This window comes from Odontesthes bonariensis, chromosome 19 (genome assembly GCF_027942865.1).
Source record: "Odontesthes bonariensis isolate fOdoBon6 chromosome 19, fOdoBon6.hap1, whole genome shotgun sequence".
Lineage (NCBI taxonomy): Eukaryota > Metazoa > Chordata > Actinopteri > Atheriniformes > Atherinopsidae > Odontesthes > Odontesthes bonariensis.
In genome coordinates this window covers 8137789-8157982 of record NC_134524.1, presented here as the reverse complement: position 1 = coordinate 8157982, position 20194 = coordinate 8137789, and the positions used below count along the sequence as shown (strand labels likewise).

Below are 20194 nucleotides of genomic sequence, written 5' to 3'. Positions count from 1 at the left end.
AGCTTCTTTATGATATCAGAGGTCTCAAATTTATCTCTCTTCAAGTTGTCAAAGAAGGTCTTGAGATGATTATCAAAGGACTGATGGCCGCAGCTGTGCCTATAAAAGTAAATACAGTCTGACATGAGAACACAGAAGCTCACAGTGATCTCTATTTGAGCTGATAGAACATTATAATGTGAAAGCTTTACAACAAACCTTTCTACGGCTTCTCTAAAGCCTTCGGTCCGGAATAAAACCTGCAGCACGCAGTTTAAATGTGTCGGCGCTCTTTGAGTGTATAACCCATGGTTCATGGTGGCTTTAAGGAGGCAATCATCAATTATTCATGTCAATTAAAGGATTGTCTTTAAAAAAGATTCCGCGATTTATAAACTGAGCTAACAGCACTTTTATCTTACCTGAATATTGATACATTTTGATTCCGTTCAAGTTGAAATCTTCAGCCACATTCTGTCCTGGGAAATGATTTGTTGGATCATGAGACAAACAGAGCTGCAGGACAGAAAGAGGACATCTGTGGGACCTTACCTCCAAATGAAAGAGTCACTTACAGACTCTGTGAATAACTGCCCGCACACGTACGCAGCTCGTCTGCCTCCAAACACTTCGGGATACTTTCTTTTTCATTTCATGTCACAGCCGCTGTTATGCTGCATTCAAAGTCTGTCGGAAACAATAGCATCATAATGTGCGAGCCTTATATTTATAATTACTGCACATAAAGACATGTTTTGCTTTTCGTGAACGAAATGACATGATTTGATTTTACTTTTGCTCACCATCCATCAACAGAAATCCTCAAACTTAAAGGGGCACATACCTGAGTGTGTGGGAATAAATATTGTGCTACAATGCAAATATGTACAGTGCTTGTGCAGCAGGTCATATTAAACATGCTAATATGTTCAATTATGGAAGCCGGAAGGTTGTTATGGAGCAAGTTTTTTAATCCAAAAATACAAATATATACAGCAAGTTCAGTCATAAAGTTTTTCTGAGTCCATCATCAGAACCGAAAGTTTGTTGGAAACAGCCGCACCCATCTGTATTCCTGTAAATGTGTAACAAATGTTGGAAACGAAACTCAGCTATCAGTGCACTGCGCAGGTGACTCAGCTCAGACAATAAAATCAAGGCTTTGCTTTCATTTTTTCAGGGCTTAGTCTGCTGTAATCATTAATACATCTTAACCTTTTCTTATGAAGGGTCAGAGGGATTTATATTATTAAATATAACTATGTGAACAATTTCAAACATCAGATCTCCTCACAGGATTCAATGAAAGACTGAAAGCTTCAGTGTTTGTGCCAGCAGACCTCTCCTGAAACATAATGCTGATTATATTATAAACTCAACAAGAAAGTGAAGATTCTTTTAGATCATTCCTCTTATGAGCTAAAGTCTGATGTCAGAAAAGTTATTCAGAAATATTCTCTCTTCAAATGACCGTCACATCACATACCTATTTTAACATTATGTCATTGTCAACTCCTTTTTTAATTAAACTAAATAACCGTCTTAAAATCAGAACTTGTGGTGCATTTCAAAACAAATACGTAGACACAGGTTTGTGGAGGGTTTTGGTTTACAATTTCATAATTATTGTACTAAAATACTGGCTCATGAAAGAACAACGGCTCATTAGAGGACATTAAATTCAATTTATTTAGTACTTAATACAAACAAGTGATTTGACAGTAATTCAACACCACACAATAACTTTAGGAATCTTATTCAGCATCAGTCAGTCGGGGAAACTTTGAAAATGACATCGCTGCTCTGATTACAACATGCCAACTAGTCTGCGGGGGAATGTGTGAAAAACAGAAATCAACACAATAATCTTGAACAGTTACATGTGTTATTGTGGTCAAAGTTTTTCTTCCTCTCATTCCGTCTCTGAGCTCTGATGACAGTTTCTGATTCAGTGTCAGGGGGAACCGTAGCAGAGGAACACGTTTTCTTTTAATTTATTTCGTCCCCTTTTTTTTCTCCCCTTATTATTTAATGATTGAACACTATCAGCTTCTTTTATTTGTGTATTAAGTGCAACTTCTTCCTTTTTCCCGTCTCTTGACTCAGATAAACTCTGTGTCTCGGGACTGTTTTCCACTTTTCCAGCCATGTTTCCCACACAGCCTTCCTGTGGATCTGCTGAGTCTTTCAGACTAAATTTCTCCACATCACTGACCTTTGCATCACATTCTGCTTCAGCCTTTTCATCTTCGGCTGTTTCTTTTGTCACCTCTCCGCTCATTTCTTGCCTCAGATCGCCCTCTGGTGTGTTTGGACTAACTTTGCCAAGTTGCTCACTGTTCTGATCCACTTCTTTCACACCACTTTGCTCATGTCTTATGTATTTAGAGTTACTGACAACCTGTTTATAAGGCGGATTATTCACTGAGGTGTTTTGTTTACTATCATCCTCATCTCCATTGTTCTGACTCTGATCATTACTGAGGGAAATCATAGATCTATGACTCCCTTCACACACAGATGGAGTTCTGTATTGATCTGTCTTCATCTTCTGCTCATTTCTCTGTTTTTCCTCACTAGCCCCTCCATCTTTGTCCCCTCTAACAGTCTCTGCTCTTTTCTCCTCCTCTCTCTTCCTCTCCACATCGCCCTGATTCCTTGCTGCTCTCCCCTCATCCTCCTTTCTTCCTCTGATCTTTTCCAGACCTTTGTGTTGCTGGCTGTTTTTTAGCTCGCATGCTTCAGAGGTGGACACTTCACGGCCATTTTGGGTTGACTTTCTTCCTGACGATTTGTGCTTTTCCTCGTTTTCACCACACGTGTTGAAATGTTCCTGTCCATCCTCTGTGAGCGGTCTTTTACAGTCAACATCTTTGTCTCCCGTTGCATTGCTCTCTGCCTGTTGGCTGATGTTAGCTAATAGCCCCTTGTCCTGATCTACTTTACTCCCACCACAGCGACTCTCTGACTGCCCTCTTGTTTGTCCCTGATCGCCTCTTTTGCCCCCTCTCTCCTCTCCCTTCTGCTTCCCAGAGTCACATGCAGGAGGATTATGACTTACTTGGTCTCTGACATCCTTTTTGCACTCAAGGTCAAGATTTGGTTCGCTTTGTTTATTCTCAACAACTCCTCTGCTGTCTCCTCCGTCATTTACTAGCTTTTCATGTTTATTATGTTTCTTCTTGTTCCTACGACCCCCTTTTCTACTGTTTTCCTTCGGAGTGAGTTTAGAGTCATTTTGTTTGCAGTTTTTGGATTGTCTAGAAGGTTTGTGGCTCATTGAAGCGTCACTCACACTGTCAGCTTTGGTGTTGCTATCTTTATCACCCACATCATCTAAGTTTCCTTCTGTTGCTTCATCACTCTTATCATTAGTCTGTCCCTGCACATTGGATTGATTCCCAGCTGCCGCCTCATCATCTTGTCTTTCTCTGCTCTTGACTTCTTCTTCGCGCTGCTCACATTTTTCTCTGCTCTCTTGCTCAGAGGCTTTAGAAGTGGACGCCTCGGTGGTGGTTTGAGTGTCTTCAGCGGAAACCGAAGACATCTTACTTTTCCTGTAGTACAACAGATACGCACTCTGGGATCTAATGGGAGAAATGTGAACTGATGGTCAAATCTTTCTGCCATCCAGCAAATGTATGCTGGGAAAGAAGGATAAATGAAAACTTACCCTTTGTTGTTCGCCTGAGACGGTCAGAGAGAGTGCAGACAGAAGAAAAGGAACAATAGGTGATGCTGAAATATTTCTGCTTTTTAAAGCAGTGACACTGAAGACAAGATGATCATTCTTACCTTCGTGACTGCGGTGTCATTAAAGTTATACCAGTTCTCGTCATTGTGGGGCTTGATTGTTACTGTGTAGTGTCCATGTTTCAGTTCACCGCAATGATCCACAAATGCATACAGCTCATATGTCTGACTCTGATAATCAGCGAGGGGGAAATAAATGACAGAAATCAGCAACAGGAATAACAAAATAAAGTCAAATATTTGTAAAGGACGAAGCATACGGTACCTGGCCTCCATCAGGTGGTATCTGTAGGCTGGTGGGAATCTTCACGCCGCATCTGATTTTCACGTAATTCATGTGACTGAAGTCGAACTTAAATCTCTTCAACAGCAGGGTCAAAACTTCTGGATGACGCGTCATTTCAGCTTTCTGATAGAAACACGAATAAAAGTTGAAGGAGATGACAAGCAAATAATGCAAACAACTAGGTGGAAGAAATTTAAACGGTTACATAAAAACGTAAATAAGAACTGTTGGAATTGCTCTGATGAAAGCCTAAACTCAAAGCACAGTGTGGAGCAGTTTCAGCTGCTTTATCCTTTTCTTCAAGATTCAAGATTCAAAGGTTTATTATCATATGTGCAGTTAGAAACGTGTTTCCCTGTACAATGAAATTCTTTACTTTGTTGCCCGCACTGGTTGTCCAAATATAATAAAAGATAAGATAAAATAAGCATGCAACAACAATAAATATAGAAATAAAAATACAGAAATCTAGCTTGTGTACATAAATGTGCAGTAGTCAGCAGTAAGGTGGTTGTGATTGTGCAAAATTTTTTGTGCAAAGTTTTCTTCAGGCTTCCTTCAGGTTTTCTTGCTCTGCCACGAGCGCCTTTGCTCTCCTGTGACTTTGTAACGTACTTATCCTTGTTTTCGTGCGTTTGTTTTGGTTTGTTTCTCATAAGATCCCGTCATCACTTCATATTCCCTCCCTGTTTCCTTTCCTGCCCGTCTCTGAACGTCTCCTCAGAACTGAGGCTTCAGGTCCAGGTTTTACCCTCAATCTCTGCCCAGGCCTCAGTATCAGTTACATAAATGTGTTGTTACGCCAACCACTTTATCCTGTCTCTTGTAAACACCTGCACACTGTTACTCAAGCTTAATCCCCTCGCAATTGCTTTCTATGGATAATTTACTTCTTAAGTTGCATGGTTCTCTGGACAGTGTCCCATTCTTTCATATCAGCCTGGTTACATTATCATTACTGTTATTATCCTTATTATCATCATCAAATCTGTACAGCCCAGTGATAACACAGCCTTGGATCTCTCAGTCGTTCACATCATTTTAACATTTTGACACTTTGTGGTCCTTTACTTACAATTGTAGCGTCAGCTTTGGCTTTGCACCGATCGCAGAACATCTGGTTATCTCCACTGATGCGCGATTCTTGAAAGAAACTTTCGATCCCATCCTTCTGAAACATCATTCGGAGAATAGACACCTGCCGCCTTTAATCACCACATGCTGCGAAGGATCTACGCTTCAAATAATCTACGAGGCTACTCAGAGCAAAACATGATCTGAAGTGGGTTGCTGTGTCCTTACCACACAATACGCGTCCCTGCCAGAGTCCACCAGAGGAAGAGGCAAACTCCAAAAAGCCACACTGTCCTCGGTATTTGTGCGACATCGGGAGCACGTGTTCTTGTGTGTCAGCTCTCCTTGAAATATCTAAAGGGTCCAAAACACAAATGCTACTAAAGCAGTGACATTTCCTTTTGCTCTCATTCGTTTAAAAGCATGTCTACTGGATTCTGTGTGAACGGTGTTACCTGCGAAGCCTGAGGACTGCTGTGACATAAAATCCTCTCGAAGCACGCAGCAGCGTCATCTTGCTCAGTCACTGGGATTATGATGGGCACAAATTAAAGGGCTGAATCTTTACTTTCACATTTGCATCACTGAGTTACTGCCAGGCAGTCGTTCGTTAAACTAATGTCTCGTTTCTGAGGAGGTTTTTGTTATTTATTTCACCAGAAAAAAAGCATAAAAACTGTGTAATACTGTACTGAATTCATACAGGTTAACTGTAAATCAACACATGAGTTTTGCCATCACGTCGGTTAAGTTGTTTCACACTTTACCTCTCCTGATGTCCAGGTGCTTTGTGATCTTGTCCGTTTGCGCTTGACTCTTTTGTAAAGTTTCAAACAAAGATGAGAGGTGACCATCAATGCACTTAGGGTCACGGTTTGTAGAAGAGGACCTATAGAAAAGGAAACACGTGAAGGATAAGAGCCATGGAGAGATGTAAGATGGATTAAATGTACAAGACTGAATAAAAGCATGACATGACACCAGCTCTTACACGGCTTCTCTGAAGTCTTTGGTCATGAACAGCACCTGCAGCACGCTGTTCAGGTAGCACGTGGCTCCCTGATTCCTCAAGCCATGATACTTTAAGGCGGCTGGGGAAAGAGATCACCGTCAATAAACGCAGACTTGCTTTCGAAATATTTGGATGAAATACCCTGTATAGGTTAGCACCGTCTCCTCACAGCGAGGGGGTTCCCGGTTCAACTCCCGGCTGGAGCCTTTCTGTGGGGAGTTTGCATTTCTCTGGCTTCCTCTCCCTGTCCAAAAACATGCATGTTAGGTTAATTTTTGACTCTAAAATTGTCTTTAGGAGTGAGCGTGTGTGTGGTTGTTTGTCCCGTTTGTCTCCGTGTGGCCCAGAGATGGACCTGTGCACCGCAGGGTGTACCCCGCCTCTCGCCCGCTGACGGAAATACCTTATAAATAACACACTGGATGAAAGAGGGACAACATAACGGTGCCGTATCTTACCTGCAGCGTTTTTTCTTTTGCGTCCCATCAGATCGGAAACCCAGGATATTTAATCCTGGATTTTTTTTTCTTACAATCTAAAGCTAGTGTATGATTTCATAATCTCAGATTCACACTGACACTCTTTGCTCTAACTTGTCGAAAAGATGTTGGAATACTTTCTATTTCACTTGACGCCACTCCTACCGAAGTGAAGCGTTCAAGACAAATGGAAATTGTTCTTCTGCATCTAATATCATTTCCCCATAGAGGCTATAGTCAACTTGCTCAAAACAATGCGGTGTCATGATTTATTTTGGGAAACTGGCCAAAAATAAATAAATAACAGATTAATTGTCAGATGAAAAAGATAATCGTTTGATTGATTTTATCCTCGCAAATGTATGTTGCTGATAATGACTCAACATCTATCTGTAATTGGCAGTGCAGTAATAGACTTTGTGACTATTAGCAGTATTGAATTGAATCATTAACTTGGCTAACTTGGCAACATTAACCATCCAATCGTATCAGACTGAATATTCCATCCCTCTTATGTGTCACTCACATTTTTCTGCATCTCTTCTAGAGAAACGAAACCGTAAACCCTGTCTGTGACGCCCCGTTCATACACAAAAACCAATCAACTTGTTGTTTCCATTTCACTCATGAGATTGCGCCCGAGAGCTGCACTTCTTCACTTCTTTTAAACGAACAAAGCCGGTGCAATGGTGATCCAAGTCGTCGTGTACGGGTTCGGTGGAGACAAGATGACGGTTGACGTGGCCAATGATGAGAAAGAGTTACAGCTGATGACTGTGCTGGAGCTGAAAAGGAAAATAGCAAACAAGCTTCCCGGGAGCCCAGGTAAATACAGCAGCTTTCACATGTGATTCAAACTATTTTTTACCACATACTTAAAAAAAAAGATATTTCCTGATGTGTAGCAACGAACCACTGTTCTAATAGTTATATGACTGATTAAGAGCCAGATGTGCCATGATTTATGTGTCTTAATACCTTGTTAAGTTTGTGCTACAACATCTGTGAAAACATTTCGAAATCGCAACTGAAGCTAACTATTATAAGATAGCCTCTGTAATGACTGATGAGTCATTATGCCCAACAAGACCTGTCACCTCCAAACTGGATGAACACTTTTACTCATGGTGCGATGCTATCATAAATGCAACAGTAATCTAACAAAGCGGACGTGTGTGTGTGTGTGTGTGTGTGTGTGTGTGTGTGTGTGTGTGTGTGCGTAATTGCGCATGAGCGCAGAACAGGCCGTGGGTAATATGCAGCTGGTCTTCGCTACCAAAAGACTGGAAGCAGACAGCAAACTACTCTGTGCATATGGAATCCAGCACAAGTCTATTATCCAGATGGTGATGACGCTTGATGGGGGAGTGGCAGTTTGACACGGACAGACCAACATCTGCAGCTCCTCGCGGTTCTTGATGCTTCCTATCATATGGATTTTTTTGGCATGTTTTTTTTTTTTTTTAAAGTTTTGATTATTCATTGTAAATGTCATTTTAAATGTCTGTGTAATAAATTATATTTACGAAACAAAAAATCAGTTTTTCTCTGATTCCTCTGACATGATGACACAGTAAATGCCGATAAGGGTTTATTTATTTTACCCGGCATCAAAAGCTGTAAAGTAATCAATGTCATGGTTGTGTTAAGGGAGGACCCAGGTGCAGACACGGACGAGAGCAAAAATAAAGTTAAAGGGTTTATTTTCTATAATATAAACAAAAGGCGCAGCAAAGCTGGAATACTGGAAAAAATGAACTGAACAAAAAAAAAACGAAGAAAATACGACGAGGAAAACCAAGGACCATTAAGACGAGGAACGCAGATTAGGAATACAGAAGTTTAGGACGAAGTATAGGATGAGGATCCGGCGAGCAGTGGTGGAACAAGACAGACATATATACTGGGGAGGTGATTACTGGAGCAGGAACTGGTGGCAGATTGGTAACGGGTTGCATGTGAGAGTGAATGAGAGCAGAGGGCAGAGAGAGAGAGATGGCAGAACACAGGGGGCGAAGGAGAGCACACTAACTTGAAAATTAAACAAGACTACACAAGGATAAATTAAACAACTAAATACCAAGAGAAACAGAAGTAAAATTGAACAAAGTGATCTAATAAAGAAAACACAAAGAGCACTGAATAAAAATACCAAATAAGTACAAAAACATAACCAAAAAACCCAGATCCTGACAAGAAAAATGCACAATGGTTTCATTTAAACACAAAGTTGCATATGGTTCTACAGTCGCTTGGTTTATAGTTGACTTTGTTTTAGCCCTTTGATTCAGAGAAACAAAAGATGCCCACAAAAGTACTGAAATATAAAATGTAGGGACGCTTGTTTAGTGGGTGTAGCCAAGAGCGAGTGCGAAAGGGCAACAGCACAATTAACACCAGAAAAAGAAAAGAAAATAAAGTGAATAATAAGGCTTGTGAGTACATGAAGTATTTTTTAGACGCAGTTGGACCCGGAGTTAAGCCCCATGACCTCATCACCATCCTAAAGACAGTCTGAAATCACAAAGTGAAGAAGAAGAGCCAACGTGAGGCAGGGTCACGCATCCTCAGAGAGAAGGAGATGATCACACACACAGAAGAGGCAGCAAGGGTTGTTCCAGCAGATATTTTATATTAAGTTCATTTCCAGCTGTTTAAATTAAGAAATACCTGTTTATATGCTCATACTGAAGTCATGTGCTCATGTCACCTGTGTTGTGTTAATAACGCTGGACGTAAGGACTGTCCTCTTCAGGCTGTCTTGCGGTTTATAGAAAATCACGTGGTCCACAAAGAAAACGAATCCAAATTAAAACTGAAAGCATCTCATTCAAGCATTACTCATACTGCGCGTGCCAGCTCACAGATACAAAAACTGACTCAAAATAACAGTAAAATACACTTTTCTGAGCATGTTGCCAAATGACAAGACGTGTGACCTGTGTCTCAGTATCTGCTGAGTGGGTCAGGTGCATTTCACCATCTCACTAAATGCAGACAGAAGCCCACTCCCACTCATGAGTAAGCGATTTTATATTCCCAGCTTCAACAAGCGGTGTTTTTTAATCATATCATTATATTACACAAAGTATCAACCCAAAAGAGTTTCTTTCTATGAGTAATTTAAGAAGAAAGGCAAGTGTTTTATCATAAATGGCGCTTGTAAAAAAGCTTGGGTTTATTAATTCGCTTAATTTTCTTGAAGGATGAACTTTTTTCAGTGTTTTCCATGAAACCAATTCAAAGTGAGTGTAATTGTCACGTGATGCAATTCCTGAAACACTCTCATGTTCACATGTTGCGCACCAGAGCGTGTGTGTCCACATCAGACCTGTTTCTGCAGCCTCTGCGCCGCTTTCACCGGTTCGTTCAGATTTGAGGAGTTTGAGGAGAGTCACGTGACCTGCTGTGGAAACTGAGCGGAAAGGAAATCGAAAGCGTTTCTCAGATTGAGGCTTGCCTGTAGCTGGAGTGCGTGTTGCTTGACGGGAGAAATAAAGCAAAAACTCAAGATGAACTCAAAACTGTCAACTTCGGAGAAATGTTACGACCCCCGCGACCCCACCCTGAGGTTTACGGACAAAGAGGATGAATTAGACTGTAAGTAACTCTTTATTCTTTTTACAAAAACGCATGGGTTTGTAATTTAAATTACCTCATTGCTTTGGGGGAGAAATATTTGCATTTATCGTCTTTAAATTGTTTTAAATGATTTGTTTTGACTTATTCTTCTCTTTATTTATTACCTGCTGTAAAGCACTTTGGTACATCGTAAGGATTGTCTGTAAAGGGCTGTATAAATAAAGTACATTTACATTTAAATGAGCGTTATGTGTCTGTTTCATTTGTTTTTCTCAGTTCTGTGTGAAGATTTCGCGTCTCGCAGAGCTCTGATGTCTTGCGGCCACGCTGTGACTCCAATCTCTCTCACCAACTGGTGCCGCACACAGCTGGAAAAGGTAAATTATCTTTCATCCCTGAGTTTAAATCAGTGTGTTTTTGTTGGAGTTGTTTCCACGTATCACGGGCAAAGGCTTAAATGCGGTCCAATGATCAGTTTCATGTTCCTGGGCTTCACAGTTGTTTAAGGATTCAGAACTTTAGTATCGTGAAAATATGCGTATTTTTATTCAAAATTACAAGTATGCTAGCTTTGGTGCTTTAAAAATGTAGAGTCCTAAAGTTATAGCACACAGCTTAAAGAGTTAATCTTTGACTGCTGCCTTTAAAGTCAGAGCTTTGAATGAATAACTTGAGAGTTTTCCAGGGTGGGCTGGACTGTGCATCCAGTCTCAACTGTTCAGCAACACTTCAGGGGAGCAGAGTTATTCTTATCAGCAACGTTTTTGCTTTTTCTTTATTACATCCAAATATAACAGATAAAATACAATAATCAGTGAATAAATTATTCTAATTTGGGGCATGAAGCTCTCTTATCTCTTGACAAGGGTTTGATTTGTTCTGCACAGCTGCACAATAGAACATTTTTACTAAATGAATACTTCTAACGAATCATATCTCAAATGTTGTTTTATGCAGATCTTGATGTTGACATTGTTGGTTGACAGCAACGTTTGTGGCATTAACTGTCTTGTTTCTATCTATTCTGATGAGTAATTCTTTTCAATATTTCCCTGAAGGGTGAAAGCAGATTTGTCTGTGGCCAGTTTCGTTGTACTGCAGAGTGGTCTTATGTAGAGGTTCGTAAAATGGCTCTCCTGACCGCTGAAGAAAGGGAGTTCTTTGAAAGAAACATGGCTCTCAATGCTGTCAAGGTCTACTTTGACTCCAAACAGGTAAGATTCTGACTGAAAATGTGATATTTAAAGGGATAGTTCGCCTCTTTTGACATGAAGCTGTATGACATCCCATATTAGCAACATCATTTATGAACATGTTCTTACCCCCTGCTGCGTCCTGTGAGCCGAGTTCCAGCCTCGTTTTGGTGTTGATGAAGGTAGTCCGGCTAGTTGGCTGGGGCCACAAAAATAAAGCGTTTTGCTTTTCAAAACAATATGCATTCAAAAGAGTAATACATTTGCATCACAAAATCGTTCTCCAGGAAAAAGTCAGACCTCAAAGTCGCTTGGCGCTATTTTCTCTCCCTTCGTATCACTGCGTGCTGCCGCCTGCCGACAGCCGCGCCTGTTACGGTGTTTACTGCTCGGAAAGTTAACGTAACCATGTCTGACTACGACACCGATGATGAATATTATATCATACATTTTACTAACTACCAACAGTAACAGTGACAAATATGTTTCTGTACAATCATTCCACTTATGGCGCTTTTCCACTAGCTCGCCACGGCTCGGTTTGGTTGTGTTTCCATTACACTTCGTGCCTCCTCGACGTGGGCGGGGTCATCGTAACACGGCTGCGCGTGTTGCTGCTCACCCTGTGGCTTTTTGTCGCACAGAAGGCAAGAGAAGAGAGCCAGAGAAGACTCCTGGCCGCCAGACAAAGAGGTAAGCTAACGGTTGCTAACGCTAGCTTTTATTATCCGCATTATGACGCTTCCAGTGACGACACTCATCGCCCAATCAGTGGAAGGCAGTCAGCTGACGTCACGTTTTAGTAATGCTTTGGCCCGCTTGGAACCAGGGCTGAGGTGGTACGAAAAATTGTGCCGGTTGCAGGTACTGCGTGCTAGTGGAAACACGCAATAGCGCGCCGAGCTGAAGCGAGCTAGTGGAAAAGCGCCATTAGAAACAACATGGCTTTTTCTGAGTGGACTATACTTAGATCCACTTTACAGTCTTTCTGATAGAGAGTCAGAATGTTTTCTCCATAAAGCACGAGCAACGTACATTAACATAAAACGAGAACGGTTTTGTGATGCAAATGTATTACTCTTTTGAACGCATATTGTTTTGAGAAGCAAAACGCTTTATTTTTTAAACCCCAGCCAACTAGCCGGACTACTTTCGTCAACACCAAAGCGAGGCTGGAACTCGGCTCACAGGACGCAGCAGGGGGTAAGAAAATGTTCATAAATAATATTGCTAATATGGGATGTCATACAGCTTCATGTCAAAAGAGGCGAACTATCCCTTTAACCAGCTGAAGTTGGAAATCTGTTGAAAACATTACTTTGCAGGCTGATGAAATAGTGAGAACACTTCCCTCTTTTTTCATCGCAGTGTCCTGAATGCAAATACACGGTGACAAGGAAGGATGAATCCAAACTGTGTGTCTGCTGCCAAGTCTGCACAGTAAGGAAAGAAAAGCCCTATGAATTCTGCTGGCAGTGTTTGAGGGAATGGAAGGGTCCGCGGACACGAACGGATCGCTGTGAAAACGACGGCTGCTACAACGAGGCTCTAAAAACGCTGACGACCTGTGCAAACATCACCTTTCAGTCTATTACGGGAATCACTGGGTGTCCCTCATTCCGGGCCTGTCCCACCTGTGGCTACATGCTGGAGCATAGCTCTAAAGCATGTAAAAACATTAAATGTCCTCAATGTAAGGTGGAGTTTTGCTTTGTGTGCCTGAAAACCACTCCTGATTGCTTAAAAACTAGTTCCCATTTCAAACCGTGTACCAGCGGTGTTGCTCCTCGACAGACCACCATACCTGTGTGGCAGAGGAAGTGATGCCACACAGGTGCCGAGCACCAGGCTGCGGGCTGCACTCGGTTTGCGGTCTTTTCTTGAGCACTGATCGTTTCACTTTTCAAAATCTGATGAGATGTCTTCATAGAAACTTCTATCTGTCAAATTTAATGATCTTTGTCAGAATAAATCCAAATAAATCTTTGCAGCGGAATTATAAGCCTGACAATATATCACAAGCATAAGGTGGAACGTAGCATGTCTGCTCACCTTTTCATGTTATCTACCACTACCTGTAGAGATTTTATGTTGTGTGATGCTTCTTTAATATGTATTCAGCATATGTAACCTTCATTTTGTTGCTCATGTGCTTTAATCACATACAACCTTGCTGTTCTTCTAAACCAATAAAAGCTAAGCTATAAAACATACAAATCCCTTGCAGTTATTTTATATTTTAGTTATTTTAGTTTAATAAATGTTACATCTATTGATTAAAGAAACATGTCCTATTTAAGATGGTAGATTTCTCTCCTTCTGTCCTCGGTTATTGAATAAATTGGCGTTCCTGTTGTATATTGTTGTTCCTTATAATCTTTAATAATGTTTTGGTTGGGGAATTTCGAGTCATTTCAGCAGTAATTTTGGATCACTTTGCCCCTCCACCCCCATTTCATTGTAGGAAAAATATTACCATCTTCATGTTTGAGAGCTGGAAAAGTGCTATTTCTGCCAGTTTGGCATAAGTAATGAAGTAGGAATGGTGGTATGAGCTGTAATTACTTCCTAACTACTTGTCCACATAAAGCCTGTTATGTATTATAAGTTAAACCTTCTGTAACCCGGGACTTTCCATTTACTGACCTGGTGATATGCTGTTTTCTCAGATAGTTCTTGTAATCTTTATACAGCATTTCTATAAACAAAAAGCTAAACACAGCAACAGATTAAATGTCAAATCAAGTAAGATATAGACAACACAACAACATGAAATATTAAATTATCAGGCTGTATTCCAACCAATCTATAAAAAACTCATTCAGATACTTAACTTTAACTTCCCAAAGTTTCTATTTCAGCAGAAACTGCGAGCTGGAAACACCCTTCCTTACCCAGCCCCTCCTTCTTTTTATTGCCTTCCTCATCTGAAAAACACTCATTGAAGGTGAATAGTCTGCGACATTATGGCTAGATGAATGCCATAACTGTTCATTTTCTCATAAAACACGCCTTTAAACATTTAAAGACAGATGCACATGCAACATCTGCCTGGTGGAGTTTTGTATTTACACAGAACATAAATCCCAACTGAGTTATGCAGCTTGTTTTTCTGTCTATATGCTTAAAATATCCATAACCTGTTTATTTACAATAGAAATGAAAATTCTAAAAGGGAATTTGGAGGTTTTTTTATGCAGATTTATAGTTCGTTTACTTTTTAAATATCTTTTCATGTCTCAAACTCTTGCTGTTTGTTCATCAGAATACTTTATTGATCCCCAGGGTAAAATTATTTTGTTACAGCTGCACCCATTTACACTATAAAGATAATAATACAACTAACTAAGCATATAAAAGAGAAATATATAGCAAATAGTGTAAATATAAGTAGAGTTTTAGCTAGAAGTCCAACAATAAGTAAACACTGATGTAAATATTTACAGGATATGTACCTGTGAGAGTTGTGTGTGGTGAGAGGTGACGCAGGTTGGGGTTTTTAACAACAACAACAAATACTTAATTAACTTCTTGTGCTCAGTTTCCATTTTATGTTGCCAGAACGTAACAGTTGAGTCGTAGTAAAACCACTGAATCTATCTTTCTCTTTGTCCTTGGGGCATTCACAAAAAAGTCTTGTATTTTTTGTACGCCATCACCATCCTTATTTACAGTCTTTTAAACCCCTTTCTGTGGCCTCACTTGTGATAATTAGAGCTATTCACTAGATATAAACATCAAAATGAATGTGCTTTTTCCCCCCTGGTGAATCGATAAAGGGGTAATTCAAAATAGTTTTAGAATCCAAAGATAAAACTGCTTATATGCCAAACCCTGAAATATCTGTGCTTTAAATTGTCATTCCACTGGATAAAGGGTCTAAAGATCAATGATACATAATTTAGGCCACTCCCTTTAGACTGACAAGTTCACCACTGAGGAGCAGAGAGTAACAGAAGTGAAGCAAGAATACAAGCAGCACTGTCACATAAATTGTGGAGTTTTAACTACTTACTACAGTGAAATATATGTGCTGATACATGTTGAATGTGGCCCATGTGTTTAAAAGCATGCAAAACACCAAATTTTGGCAAAATGGGATGAAATCTTTACTCCAATTTTAACACTAAAACAAACAATTATGGTCACGAGCTTACATTTAAAAAGTAAAACTGTCATGTAAATAAACAACGTACCGTTTCTAACCACAAGTATCGTTTCTGCATTTGATGTTTTTTCCTATTTTCCTGGAAATTTCTTCCAATAAATGTTCCGGGGAATCATTTTAGGATCAGTAGGACACATGGAGGCAATTTAAATATGTCTTTACACTCAAGTCTATGTACTTTGATCATATAATTTGATCTAATTGTCTATTCGTATAGTATGTGACTTTATTTCTCGAGTGCCTGCCTTTGTTTGTGATCTTCTAATTGGAAAATCTGATACTTCAGACACCCATTGAAAGCATCGTTGCCTTGACAGTAAATGAAACAGAAAGCGGATTGTTCATTTATCATCGTACAGGGGTGACGAGGCTCTTCACTTCAAGTCTGACTCTTAGAAGTAGAATCGCTCGTGTTTTGTCAGCGTTTGCTTTTTTTAAATTTTTATTTCTTAAATTATCTCTGATTATGAGTTATAAAGAAGAGCAGGACCAGCCCATGGATCATGACTGGAATTATGGCTCACGGTGGTCGGGCTTCTACAGAGAAGGTAAGGCACCCTTTCTGACCTGTCTGTAGTAACGTAAATATAACATTTCCAGGAATAAATCATCAGTATTCTCTGACAAACACCCCCACAGACCATAAGTACCATGGCTTACACAACCAAGGAGCAACATGTTACTTAAACAGCGTGCTGCAGGTGCTGTTTATGACCGAAGACTTCAGAGAAGCTGTGAAAAAGTAAATTATTTCTCATGCTCATACTCCATAAAGCTCATCCAATATTGGATTTCATTTAGAATATTTCTCTCTTTGCCGTTGTTAGGAACGCCTGCGGGGATCATATTGATATTCAACTTGCATCCTTGTTTAAAGACTTAAAGAGCAGAACAGGAGAAACTGTTCAGGTCACAAAGAAGCTGGGGATCTTCAGAGGTACAGTATAATAAACCAACAAACCAAGCTCTCCAGATGAGTCTAACCAACATCCGTGTGGTATTAATCTTTATTCAGTTAAACGTGCTTGCCCCTGCTTCCACAGTGAACGAACAGCGCGACGCTGCTGAGCACTTTGAGAAGATTTTAACACTGACCAGTGATGAAGCAGCAAAGGTAGAGATCAGAAAAGCTGGATTTAAAAAAAAAACAAAAGAACAAAACGCTTGTTTACAGGTATCTCTTTTATTTGTGCTTACAGATCTTTAAAGGACAGTTGGCACACAGCACTGTTTGCTCTAACTGTGATGCACAAACCGAAGAAGAGTTGCCATTTTGGAATCTTCCTCTCGCCTTGGTGAAGTCCTGCAATAAAGACTACAGCGTGGTAAGTATCCGACAACCTGCAAACCTCAAAGTATCTTATCACGCAGGTCGGGAGGCTAAACTCTGGCCGGAAATCTGAAATCCAGCTTGTTGAAAGTCAGAAGCTGTGTTGGTTTCCACCTGCTGTTTGTGATGTGGGAAGCCACGGGATGGGGGGGTGGATGGTCAGCACAAGTGACAACAGGTGCCTTTTCAGGAGGACGGCATTGAGGAGTTTTTCCGTCTTTCGGACTTCACAGGAGACAACCAGATGTACTGCGACGAGTGTTGCGTCAAAAGCGACGCCACTGCTGTGAGTGAAGAGAAAACTGTCTCTGATCTGGGACTCGTTGTACAGTTAAAGAGCGTGTGTTGAGATTCCCGTGTGTCCTGCAGAGTTGTGTCATAAAGGATCACCCAGAGGTCCTGATGTTGCTGCTGAAGAGGTTTGAGTTCAGCTACGTTCAGATGTCGTATGTCAAAAACAGCCGCGTCGTGGATATTCCCCCCACCATCTGGATACCTGAGGTATGTTTTCGGTGTATTTTAATGTTTGTTCGTAACTCATTTCTTTAGCTTTAGCCAGTGTTTAATGTTTCTTTGGTGCTCAGAATCAGATGTATGAGCTGTATGCATACGTGGAACACTTTGGGAGCCTGAAAGGTGGACATTACACAGCAACAATCAAGCCCCAGGACCAAAGCAGCTGGTACTGCTTCAATGATTCCAGTGTCACATTGGTGAGAACGATCAAGCTGTTTGACACAATTGTTGTCGACTTTTTTTCCTAAAACAGAATGTTTATGCGTTTAAATGCGTGGAAATATTCATGATGTAACGTGTGGTTATTCTGATGGTCACAGCTTCACAGACAGCCCTTCCAGAAAGCCACCAGTGAGACGTAAGTGGTTGTCTTTTCTTCTCTTAAGCACTTTTAAATCCAGGTTAAAAACATTTCTCTTTCGGTGTGATTATGGTTGAGTTTTTCTTTTTATTTTCCCCTCTTCTTTGATTGCTTTTAACTGTGTTTTAATTTTTATTCTATTTTTTCTCTTTAAATTGCTTGTTTTTATGCTGCTTTATGCTTTTCTTTTAAATGCCTTGTCTTTATGTAAAGTTGCCTGTGGTATGAAATGTGCTATATAAATAAAGATGCCTTGCCTTGCCTTCTCTTCTCCCGTGTGTTTTTCTGCATATTAAAGAAACTTTACTTCCTTTTCTACCTCCACCAGATCCCAGAGCGCCTATCTTCTGTTTTACAGAAAGAAACGTAAGAACCAAACTTCTTTTTCAGGCTTGCTGACGAGTAGTGTGAATGAATGCATGTGACTTTTTGGTATTCGGCTCGATGTTATTTAATAACTTCTCTCTATTTGATGGTGCAGAAACCGGCAGCCCAGAGAACGGAGAAGTGTCCAACAACGGAGGTCTCCCACCGGACACCAATGAGAATTACGTGCAGTGTCGAGATGTTAATGAGAGAGACAGTGATGAAGAAACTGTAGAAATAAACGCAGAAAGGGGGACCAAACGCAGATCTACACATAGTCCAGATTCCGAACTCAGAGTTCATACCAAACAGAACAGACCGAGCAACGAGGAAGGAAACCTTAGTGCTCATGCCAAACAGCAAGAGAAAGATGAGGGGGGAAAGAGGCGGGATGACGAGGAAAGAATGAGAAGAAAAGCAGAAACTGATGACCGGGCAGAAAAGAGAACTGAGGTGACTTCACCCAAGAAGAAAAAGGTTGAGGGAAAGACAGATAATGATGACAGTGTAGCACGAAGAAACCATGAACAGCTGAAAAAACACGATGATGCAAAGCATGCAAAGGACAACTCAAGTGTTAGTTTTGGTGAACAGAAAACCCAAAAGAATAACTCAGTACGTGAAGAGGAAACCAGTAACAGAATGAGTACAGGGCATGAGCAGCAGGGAGCCCAGAATGTGGATGAAGGCGCGAAAAAGCCTCCACAAATGGGAAAAACACCTGCGACGAGGCAGCGTTCAGGCGAGGGTGTACAGGTCAGGGAACATGTTGAGAGGCCAGAGGAGAAAACCGGTGCTGCACCCAAGACACGAAAGAATGTCACTGGGAAGGAACGAGCCAAAGAGCAGGGAAAGAAAGGGGGTGATGAACAAAATCAAATCACTGTGGAGGCACAGGAAGGATCAGAGGAAACCAGAGGACAGACACACGGAGCAGGTAGAGATGAAACGAGAGGTTCTGACCAGGAAATGTCCAAAAAAGGGAAAAAGAAAAAAGGTCCAAGTTGGTGGGCATGTTTCTCAATCAGAAAAAGCAAGAAAAGAGATGAAACGAGTGGTTCTGTCCTGGAAATGCCCAAAGAACAGAAAAAGAAAAAATTGAACCTATTCGGAAAAAGCAAGAAGAGAGATAAAACGAGTGGTTCTGGCCAGGAAATGTCCAAAAAAGAGAAAAATAAAAAATTGAACAAAAAAAAAAGCAAGAAATCTGAGGATTGAGACTAAAAACACGCTTAACAAATATATAATAAAAAACAGGTGTTTTGAAGACTGTACATAACCTCAGCAAACCAGAAAAATACATTTATATTCACTGAGCACCGTCCACAAGACATTAAATTAATATACGTCTACGTTTGGTCTGGATTCTCTGCATGTTGAGACATTTTACTTAAAACTCATCACAATTACCCTGAGCTGTCTTAAGGTGGTCATTTTTCCACGTTATTCCTTTGATTCACGCGGTGTGATTGTTTGTTTTGACCTTGTTTTTCTTTAATTGGTTCCCTCGGTTTAACGGAAAACGGGCTTCTTCCAGCTTCATGTGAAGAGTTCCAAATGTGGGATTGTTTGATGAGATCGAGGGTTGTTTTACATTAATGTGGCGATTTATAGCTTGATTTAGATTAGTTTGACAATGTTGAGGAAAAGAGAAAACTGGGCTGATTTGAATGAAGATATTTTTGAATTAAGATATTAATTTAAAAAATTTAATTTTGTCTACTTTTATGTACATTTAAGTGCGCTGAACTTCTTAAACCTTACAGTTCACATGGTCTTGTCAGATGTTTTTGTTGAGCATGTCGTCGTGATTAAAACATTCTTTTGTCATTTTCTCTTTGCTTCATTTGTAAGATTTTAATCTTGATTCTAACATGTAACAAGTTGAAATTTTAAATAAAGTCTTAAATGCAACTTGCTTTGGTTTGCTCTTGTTGTCACTCATCATAGCAGAAGAATATCATGAAGGCCAATGACTCGTGCTGTGAAACGGTCTTATTTGTAGGGCCAAATATCAGAAGCAACAACTTCAAAGTGGCTTTGCAAAGAGAAAAATGAACAAACAGCAGCACAAAAGAATAGTTTTTTTCATAAA

General features: G+C 40.3%; 2 protein-coding genes and 1 long non-coding RNA gene across 3 annotated transcripts; 2 read left to right on the top strand and 1 right to left on the bottom strand.

Annotated features, from left to right (window-relative positions):
* Positions 1-15: 15 nt before the first annotated feature.
* LOC142368424 (uncharacterized) lies at positions 16-602 on the bottom strand. The gene is made up of 3 exons (XR_012767347.1): positions 402-602; positions 199-301; positions 16-99 (listed from the first exon to the last, which is right to left on the bottom strand). It is a non-coding gene; the product is annotated as an uncharacterized LOC142368424 (long non-coding RNA).
* Positions 603-10035: 9433 nt separating this feature from the next.
* On the top strand, positions 10036-13552 carry LOC142368881 (E3 ubiquitin-protein ligase RNF19A-like). Its single transcript, XM_075451083.1, has 4 exons — positions 10036-10183; positions 10442-10542; positions 11224-11379; positions 12727-13552. The coding sequence occupies exons 1-4, from the start codon at positions 10096-10098 to the stop codon at positions 13180-13182; spliced, it is 801 nt and encodes a 266-aa protein (XP_075307198.1). The 5' UTR covers positions 10036-10095; the 3' UTR covers positions 13183-13552.
* Positions 13553-15884: 2332 nt separating this feature from the next.
* On the top strand, positions 15885-19476 carry LOC142368491 (uncharacterized). Its single transcript, XM_075450667.1, has 11 exons — positions 15885-16074; positions 16166-16268; positions 16354-16463; positions 16570-16640; positions 16726-16851; positions 17047-17142; positions 17226-17357; positions 17441-17569; positions 17693-17730; positions 18062-18099; positions 18215-19476. The coding sequence occupies exons 1-11, from the start codon at positions 15993-15995 to the stop codon at positions 19315-19317; spliced, it is 2028 nt and encodes a 675-aa protein (XP_075306782.1). The 5' UTR covers positions 15885-15992; the 3' UTR covers positions 19318-19476.
* Positions 19477-20194: the final 718 nt, after the last annotated feature.

Bases quoted from the DNA above. Each gene is read 5' to 3' on its own strand.
- LOC142368491 (XM_075450667.1), top strand. From the start codon at position 15,993: ATGAGTTATAAAGAAGAGCAGGACCAGCCCATGGATCATGACTGGAAT. The intron at 16,269-16,353 runs GTAAATTATTTC...TGCCGTTGTTAG, and splicing joins TTCAGAGAAGCTGTGAAAAA to GAACGCCTGCGGGGATCATA. The intron at 16,641-16,725 runs GTAGAGATCAGA...TTGTGCTTACAG, and splicing joins CCAGTGATGAAGCAGCAAAG to ATCTTTAAAGGACAGTTGGC.
- LOC142368881 (XM_075451083.1), top strand. From the start codon at position 10,096: ATGAACTCAAAACTGTCAACTTCGGAGAAATGTTACGACCCCCGCGAC. The intron at 10,543-11,223 runs GTAAATTATCTT...ATTTCCCTGAAG, and splicing joins GCCGCACACAGCTGGAAAAG to GGTGAAAGCAGATTTGTCTG. The intron at 11,380-12,726 runs GTAAGATTCTGA...TTTTCATCGCAG, and splicing joins TCTACTTTGACTCCAAACAG to TGTCCTGAATGCAAATACAC.